General features: G+C 36.0%; 1 protein-coding gene across 1 annotated transcript in view; it reads right to left on the minus strand.

The window, feature by feature from the left end:
* The window catches only part of PEX7 (peroxisomal biogenesis factor 7), an 88662-nt gene that overhangs the window by 78008 nt on the left and 655 nt on the right, over positions 1 to 9999 (minus strand). The window contains exons 2-3 of the mRNA XM_059177455.1: positions 8865 to 8922; positions 7601 to 7751 (exon numbers count right to left, since the gene is read on the minus strand). Of these exons, the coding sequence (XP_059033438.1) occupies positions 7601 to 7751; positions 8865 to 8922 (209 nt within the window). The remainder of the gene's footprint in view (positions 1 to 7600; positions 7752 to 8864; positions 8923 to 9999) is intronic.

Raw genomic sequence — 9999 nt, forward strand, 5'->3', positions numbered from 1 at the left:
AGCATCTGATTATTCCACAATAAAATTCATTTAAGAAAGCCAGATAAGTGCCTTGATTCTTTATCTTAACAATTTTCAGAATGAGTCCACTGTCCTAGTAATCTTCAGTGGTGTCCTACTGGTTGTTTCTTAATGATTACAACTGCATGTAATGGGTGGAAATTTAAGTGTATCATCTCTCTACACATTGTCTCTTCTAAACTTTTGATGTTCATTCCATTGGCCTTTCATAGTTTTCTGACACAAGAGGAGGTCTTAGATTCATCTTGTATGTTTCTTCTCATTCCTGGAATCAACCATCTGTGCAAAGATCCCAGTTCCTTGGTATTTAGAGGCAGTAATCTGGGCACTAGGGATATTCACTGTGACTGAGTTGTCACTGCTTTTTGGTCTTTATAGTCCAAAGAACCAGGATATATGTACTTTTCTAAACATAGAAAAATAAATGAGTCTGTACAGATATGTCTCAATTTTAAAATAAAATCTCTTTTTAACTTATTTATTCTCATCATTTTCTCTTACATAAAAATTTTTGGTTTCTGATAACATAATTACTATTATGCTTTAACCTACAATTTAATATGAGTTTTTTAAAATTTAAATAATTAGCCAACATACAGTACATCATTAGTTTCAGTTGTAGAGTTCTATAATTCATCAGTTGCGTATAACACCCACTGCTCATCAAATCACGTCACGCTCTTCTTAATGCCTATCACCCATTTACCCCTTTCCCTACCCACCTTCCCTCCAGCAACCCTCAGTTAGTTTTTTAGAGTGAAGAGTCTCTCCTGGTTTGTCCCTTGATTACTTCCCATTCAGTTTTCCCTCTTTTCCTATATGATCCTCTGTGCTGTTTCTTACATTCCACATATGAATGAAATGAAATATGATAATTGTCTTCCTATACCATAAGAGTTTCAAAATAATAATACTGATCTTTCTGAATACAGTTTACAACTTCTTTGCAATTCTTTTTGTTTATCAGACATATCTCATTTGGTTATAGACAATCACAATACTGTATTTTAAAAGTAACATTTCTAGTTAATTATTTTCAAGACCTAGCTATGATGCCAGTTTGATATACCACTAGATTAATTTGTTTGTTTTCAATTTTTAGCAATTGCTTTTTTCTTTTTTAATTAAATGGTGATTTTTAATTTTGTAAAATATTTCAACTGTTCCAAGACCAAAAGTATAATACAAATTATATTGGAGAAATTATCCATCCTTGTCCTCTCTTCCCCGATTATTTCTTCCCCACATCCTTTAAAGGTAACCACTTTTATTAGCTTTTGGATTATCTTCCCACTGTTTCTTTTTGAAATATATACAGAGATAATTATATATATAATTATATATATTATATATATAATATAGAATATATATATACATATATATACAAATATATATACACATATATATCCATGTATATATAAAATATATATAAAAGTCCTCCCTGTCTCACATAAAATGTAAATTCTAAATATACTTAAATAGCTCTGCCAATAATTCCATAGGATAACTTCACTGGATATCAGATCATAGCTAAACTAAAAAAAACCTTCTAGTTTCATGTGATTCAAAATTATCAAATAAGACTGTACATATGTTATCTACGTATGTTTCCTTCCAGATCTAAAGTAGGAGGCATGGGGTTCTAAGTTCTAGACATGATTCACTCACCAACCTACTTTGGAGACAAGCACAGAGTTTGAGACCCACAATGAGTATATGACAGGAGACTACAGATAGAGCAGTAGTAGTCATGCATGAAACTCATTCTTGACCCAAAAATATTCCATTACAGTTTCCATCTATTTAAATCTATCACTTCCTCTTCTTTAAAAAAAAAAAAAGTTCTAAAGCTTTGAGTTCACCCCTTTGTAAAGCAAATCAAATCATGCTTTTTATTAAATATTTGTTAATCTACATTTTGAATCTACAATCCTCAAAATATTAAGCAATATACTTATTAAGGTCATGAGAACGGAATGCCTACTGAGTTATAGAACTATTCTTTTTTTTTTTTTTTTAAAGATTTTATTTATTTATCAGAGAGAGAGGGGGGTGAGAGCAAGCACAGGCAGACAGAATGGTAGGCAGTGGCAGAGGAGAAGCAGACTCCCTGCTGAGCAAGGAGCCTGATGTGGGACTCGATCCCAGAACGCTGGGATCATGACCTGAGCTGAAGGCAGCTGCTTAACCAACCGAGCCACCCAGGCGTCCCATGCCTACTGAGTTAAAGCAGTGGCTTCCAAACATCGCTGCATGCTAGAATCATCTGGGAAACTACATAAAGCTTGGTTCCAGCCCCCAGACATTGAGACCTGGGTATGAAGATTTTTTAAAGGCCCTTAGGTGATTCTAGTAGGTTAGAATCAAACACATACACCCTAGGCTCCAGTCACACCAAGGGACCTATGGAGTGCCCGAGCACGTCCTGTTCTTTCACAGATCTGCACCTGTGGAGATGCTTCTCTCCACCAGACATTGGATTTCTACTAATTGTCCAAGACTCAGCTCAAATGATATCTCTCTTGTGCCCTCTCTGTACCTTCTAGACACTTCTTTTCAATATGATCACACTGAATTAAATGGTTTGCTTGAATGTCAAGAACATAAATTAGCACCTGAGTCTTATTCATATTTGCATCTTCAATGACTAGAATATGCCTGGTCCATAACATGTGCAACCAGTATGGACAGATCTAGCTGCTTCTTTTTTGAGAGAGAGAAAGAGAAAGAGATGTGTGTGTGTGGGGGGGGGGGGGTCTTTTTTTTTTTTTTTTTTTTCCAAGAGAAGGAATGTGAACAGGGGGAGGGGGAAAGGAAGAGAGAGAATCTTGGGTAGGCTCCACACCCAGTTATAGAGCCTGACGTGGGACTTGATCTCACAACCCTGAGATCATGACCGGAGCCAAAACCAAGAGTCAGATACTCAACTTATTGACCCACCCAGGTGCCTCCAGACCTGGCTTTTTAAATACAATTAAAACTTTAAGATATTAAACAAAACAAACAAAAAAAAGTGAATGCTTTAACAACATAAGGATTACAAAGTGAAGGATATCTATCACATCCTATTTGTAGTAAAATCCATAAAGACTCAACAGACACATGATTGGAAACTAGTTTTCTCCATAATCACAATTTTGGGGGGGAAGCTTTACACTTATTTTAAATTGTAATAAAAGTCTTACTGCAGTAACCTACTCCAAAATTTAGGAGACTAAATACCCACAAGGAACTATATCAAGTCCAATTGTGTCCTGGAAGAAAGGAAGAGAGGAGGAAGCAAGGGAGGGGAAAGAAAAGAGATCTCTTTAGCTGAGAAGTCTGTTGCACAATTAAACATAAATGCAATTTCTAAAGGGAACAAATTGGTGTTAAATGCATGACTCACTGTCAGTCTGCATTAATATATTTATGGGCATCCATCTTATAAACTTTTCAGCTTCTATCTTATCATAGGAGTAAGTCATTAATTTTTTAAAGTAAGCAGATCTTAATCATATAGCACATCTTTACCGCAAAACGTATAATTAAATACATTCTCTACCCAATGAGATACTAAGTAAGTATGCAATACTTACTTCAAAGAGAAGTTTTCATAAACAAAAATTTTAAGTAGATCAAATCTTTAAAAATTAAATTCAGCAAATTGATAAGATTACTTTTTGACAATGAAGACAAATGTTAACTATTTTTAAAAACCGTAATAAGTACATGGGAAACTAGATACTGATATAAACATTAAGCTGAGTCAATGTCACCTTGAAAGTCATTCCTGACTTTCAATAGACTTTCAATGGCTTTCAATAGCACCATGTTGTAAGTCATGAAGTACAGAAACAAAATTCTCAGTTCACCCTTTCTTCTTCTTGCTGAGTCGTTTTTAAATTTTCCTATTCTTCCACTGCTATATACTCAGCCAGGCTAAGCCACAGGTATTTAATGGGCTCAAAAGACATAATGGCCTCTGCGGACAGCAGTTAAACAATGGAGAGAAGAATCGGGTTCTTGCTTTGATGCTAAGTTTAGAAGCCATGCACACAGATAATGTCCGTGTTTTTCTTTCTTTCCATTTCACCAAGCACTTCATTCCTCAGGCCTAAAATATATCTAGGTCCCAGGTCTTGGATTTCTCCTTTTCACTTCAGCACCTTCTCATCTGATTATCTGAAAATTGATTAGACATTTTCTCAGTTATAAAGTGATGAAATGGGTAAGTGCAGGTTTCCTAACTTGTTCTCTATCTAACTCTAGTATAATAAGATATAATTATATATAATAATAATAGCACATATTTGTTTATAGTGTTGGTTCTGTTCTAAGTACTTACAACAACCTTATGATATAGACTACTCTTATCCTCAGTTTGCAAATGAAAAAAGCTTAGGAGAAACAAGTAACTTGCCCAAGGTCCCACAGCAGATAAGTTACAGAGCCAGGATTCAACTCAAAATTGACTGAAACTAAGCTGCTCATCCTTATTCTATACTATATTACCCATGGGAAAAATGACCCATTATTTGCTATTCTTGAACATGTTGGTGGGATAAAAAACATAAAAGGAAATCAGCTATGCTTGTTCACTTACTTACTTATTTAACAAATTTTTATTAGCTCTTAATAATAAACTCTCACTTGCCCTTACATCCTTTTAAGTGTTTCTGAATATTTGTTATAGAGACATCCTTTGAATATATGCTGTATGACTCCTCAATGAAAAAAATGCCAAATATTTGGTATTATGATACTAAGCCTTAAGTTAATCACCAGATATTCTTCCTCTTCACAGTCTTTCATAGTCTTACAGAGGGTATCCTACAGTTTCTTTATTCATCACGCTGCTTGGCATACTTCGATTTTTACTAATGAATGTGAGAAGGACAAGTATATTGTAGTGGGGCCAATCCTCCTTTATTCCTTGCTCACAGAACCCTAATTTTATCCTTTAGGGGAAAAGCTCTGTCCCTTCCTTGCTTAGGTGAAGGCAGGAATGGTTGCTTGTCTCCTCATAAGTGACACGGTTAGGACAGGGCATACTATGCTCTTCTAGCTACACAGATGTGAAGAAGCATGTCTGCTGGAGAACTATGAGGAAGTTTTTCCTCAAAAAAGTCCCTAGACAGGGACATTCACTTTTTTTGCCCTTTGACCTTGAAAGGTGATAAGATGATATTTGCAACTATAAGCAGCATAAGGAGAAAAGAATACCCACTGAGGATAACAGTGCAAAGGCAAGGACAACTTGGGTATTTGATGGCATTGTCAAGATTGAATAACCAAGCCAGCACCCATTCCACCTCCACATACTTGGTTGTGTGAGATAATAAACTCTGATTGTTAGACATGCTTTTAGTTGTAGTCTCCATTACACACACAGCCAAGGCACCCTAAATGATGTAAGCACTTATCAAAAATTGCACCTGAAAAGAAATTAAGGGGAAAAAAAGCCTGAAAGAAAAAAAACCCAAAAGAGGTCTTCAACTCAAAAAAAAAAAAAAAAACAAAACAAAACAAAAAAAAACCCAGTTACATCATTATAGAATGATATAAAGCTGACTTCACGGCAGTTCAAATAGCAGAGATGAAGGTGCCTTACCAGTGGATTCAAAGTAACCCAAGACTATCACAAGGCCAAGAAATGGACAGGAAGCCAGGTTAGGTAATATTAGAGCCAGAGGCTTAAGATTATGGTGGCAAAGCCTTAAAAAGCTCAGCACTGATCATCACATTTCTAGAATTAAATAATGTAGGCAATGTCAGAAATGACTATGAAAAAGGGAAATATGTGAAGGAATTTACCAAAGGGTAAAATATACAGACACCATGTAAACTGAAGACAGGCTAAAAGAATTACAGACATAGAATCTGGAAGAGGAAAGACTAAAAGGGGTCATGGTGGCCATTTTCAAGGGTTCCCTGGAAAAGGGGACTGGATTCACTCTCATCACTTCAGAGTAAAGCATTAAAAAAATAGTTGCTTGACAGACAGTAGATTTGGGCTTAAGATGGCAATTTTTCTTAACCATTAGAGCAATCTAAAGTCAAATAAGTTATTTCATGAGATAGTTTGATCCCCCTTCACTGAGATAAGTAAAGGCTGAGTGACTGTCATCAGCAACACTCTAAGGCAGTATTTCCCAGAGAATAGTAGTACCCACACCACTGGATGTATAACAGATGGTTTTAACTGGTACATACATTTCATTTCATTCATTACATATTTATTTTAATGTACATTAAAAACTAATAAATGTACCTTTTAAGTTAGTTATCAGTTCCACGGCTTCCTAAATATAACAGTTTTAGGATAAGTGAAATAACAAGTAAGGGTTATTTAAAAAATATATTAAATCAATATACCTCATTTAAGATAATTAGACTTATTATTTTATGACCTGTTGGCTATAGTCCTAGAATTTATAAGACAAACAATATAAAGCACCAAGAATTTTTAAAAAAAGAAAAAACCTTTTGAGAGGAAAAATGTTAAAGCAAAACAAAACAAACAACAAAAAAAAAAAGTGGTATTAGAAAAAAGCAAAAATCATGAAGGTACCACAAAAATGTCCAAATTGTGGACATGATGCTTTGTGGGGATTCTTGCATTGACAATCCTGAAACTAAAATTTCTTCTTTACCAAAGTTGTTTTCAGTGATTCTATGAAAACATGATCATTTATAAGTACATTTATTCAAAGAGGCTTCACCATAAAAATAGAGGAACTAAAATTTTCCATTATTTTCAGTCATAATCTTAGAGATACTGATTTTTAATAGTAATAGCTACACAATGATTTCTGGAATCCTCACATGACTAATCTTTTTACTTCAAAAGACTAATATTCTTGCATCTAATAAGCACTGACGGGAGGCCTTCCATGGGCCAGACACTGTGGCAGACACAAGTTTGAATGTAAATGTGCAAGTTTTCATTTGAAGGATCTACTGCTACCTGGAGGAAAATTTTTAAACATTTAAACTACAACACCAAAAGGGATTATCTTTATCATCACGTCCATTAAAAATATATATGTAGTTCTATATGATTGAAAACCAAACTATTTTCTACACTACATATATATACATACATACATAACACACACACAGAGAACCTACACACATGAACTGGCTTTTGATTCCCAACTTCTTCAGTAAGCTCTGTCTCATAATCAGTAGTTGATGTTCTTGCTCCAGTATATTCTGAAAAATCCTTCAGAACCTTCCTGAAGCCCTAGAGGCAATCTTGTGAAGTCTTTGTGAAAAGTCCGCCTACCTCTGTCTCCAGGCAGTCTTAGGGCAGGCATATCCAGGGGTAGGAAAGTGACAGGCCTCTCTAGAGGAAATGGGGCCACAGCATACTTACAGTACTGGAGGCATTCTCACAGACTAATGAGAAGACTGACCTTTTCTTCTTTCCTAGTTCCTTGGGCCAAGATGTACTTTATGTTTCAATAATCAAATAATAAATGACATCCAACATGTATAAGAAATACCAAACTTAAACTTCCTGTCCCCATATTTGCATCCCCGAGTGGATTTCATCCAAAGAAAAATAATCGGCCCAGGAAGACTGCCTTCCTACCTCCTGAGTGTGTTCCTTGTAGACTTGCAGGGGCCCCGTGGCCTTGGCAGTGTCCCACAGCTGCAGCGAGCCATCACCACTACAAGTGACCAGGACATGTTCGTTGTTCTCACTCCAGGTCACGTCAAACAAACCATCGTTCCAGTCAAAACTACATCAGAAAAAGTGAAAACAGAACATACAGCTACTCGGGCAGCTGAACAGAAAATAACAATCATAATTTTACAGCTTTTCTTCAAGTTTATCACATACTATTTCACAAAGTCTTCATATTATGGAAGATAAGCACAGCAAACACTTGACAGATAAAGAATGCGTTCAGAGAGGTAGAAAAAACAGCCCAGGGTGCCTGGGTGGCTCAGTGGGTAAGCATCTGCCTTTGGCTCAGGTCACGATCTCATGGTCCTGGGATGGAGTCCCGCATTGGTCTCTCTGCTCAATGGGGAGCCTGCTTTCTCCCTCTGTTCCTTCCCCCTGCTCGTGCTCATTCTCTTTCTCTCTTTCTTGCAAAAATAAATAAAATCTTAAAAAAACAGATTAATAAAAAAAGAGAGAGAGAGAGAAGAACAGCCCAGGTCATACATAAAACAGAAAATTGCAGAGCTAGATTAAAATTAGGTCTCCCATCTAGAAATTGGGCACGATTTATGTGAGGCCGAAATGCCATACCTAGGTGCTCACTGGTTTTTGTAGTCGATAGGAGGGAGCAGTAAGCACTTCATAATACTAATTTAGACCAATTATTTCAACTTTCCACATAAAATTTTCACCTCAGCTATGAGCAGGTAATTATCTTCTGATAGGATTTGCTTTCTTTTCTCTGACACTGACTAACCCTGCCAGAAGAGTTAATATGTCCAACAGTCAAGACAGTCATAGAAAGAAAAAAGGGCAAGAAGTGCTTAGGTAACTCACAAAATGGACCATCAGCTCCTGAATGAGTAAAACTAAACTATGTGAAGAAGACAGCAAAGTTAAAAATGTCCCACAGTATACTAACCAGTTTACACACTTTTTAAATGTTTGAGCCTCATAGTTTATAACTTGGCCCTAAGAAACAAGGCCATTAGAAGAAAAATTTATATAATCACAACTTACTGGCAAAAATATGTTCTGTACCATGCAAATGCTGACTTTTTTTTCTACTGCAAATCTAAAAATTAAAAAATCTTTTACTCATCAAAAAAGATTCAAAATCTAATTATATTAAGGCTTTAATAGCAACAGAGAATACACGTAAGTTTAATCCTGAGAGCCACCTTACCTTCTAAAAAGTCTAAGCCCAGATTCATTTTGATCCAGTATTAGAAGGGTCCCACAGCCTAAGGGGGGGTGGAAAATCAAAGTTATGCTGTTGAACTTGTCAGGAGAGCATCTAAGGTCAAAGGGGATGGAGCACTGAGCACCTAATTTTACTACCACAAATTCCTCCCTAGTTATTGAGACTATGTATACAAAATGATCAGGACTGTGCTTTCCATTTCTTTCTATACTATGCCTCAACCATGAAATATTAAACTTATCTTACCTATGTCTGGAATCCAGACACAGCTCTAACAGAGAGGAGAGATATTTGAATTCATATTCTGTGGCCAGGCAGGCTGTGAGGCACATCAACTCCCACACAGGTGTTGTCATCTGTTTTTATACTTGAGAAGCCTTTGGCCTACAAACCCCAGAAACTCCTCCTCTCCTTCTACTGCCTTACACTGCCTCACCAATAAACCTAAAATACATTCAACATGGGATTTTAAAACAAAATACCTAGTGGAATTTACCACATACTAGGCGGTAAAGTGCTGAATACTATGTTATCTACCAAAAATGAATTATTTCACTTAAAGGACAAGCATATTTTAAAACTTGTACTTGTTATACAGACTAAGGGAGTAAAAACACTCTATTTACACACGACTGATTTTTTTTTTTTTTTAATATCAACTCCTTGTAAGTTTTTACGAAGGATTTAATTTAAAATAACAAACTCATGAGTTTCAACCTAACTAGTGGGCAAGTACTGTAAATCTGAATGTGCAAATGCAAGCAGTAAAAGCTAAGTGGTGAAAACATAATTAAATCTTTCTTGCCCTCTGAGTTTTAGAAATCACATTCTTTTTTTCAGCTGTTAAGATCAAAACAAAACAAAAAACCTATCAAAGGCTGACATTATGCACGGAGCTTCAGTGCGTAAATAACAGCTAGGATACAAATTAAAAGTTGCAAATTTACGAATGGAACCCCGCCTTTCAATCTAGCCCTTGAAAAGAGACAATGAATTTGAACCTCCAGCAACTGCTTGCAACTGTGGGGATTGCTCCAGAGACAACAAAAGTAGGGGCAGAACTTGGATCAATTGTTAGAAGCCAAGAGTCCGCTGAGGGCCACCCAAACATCCTGGA

Source organism: Mustela lutreola, chromosome 6 (assembly GCF_030435805.1).
Source record: "Mustela lutreola isolate mMusLut2 chromosome 6, mMusLut2.pri, whole genome shotgun sequence".
Lineage (NCBI taxonomy): Eukaryota > Metazoa > Chordata > Mammalia > Carnivora > Mustelidae > Mustela > Mustela lutreola.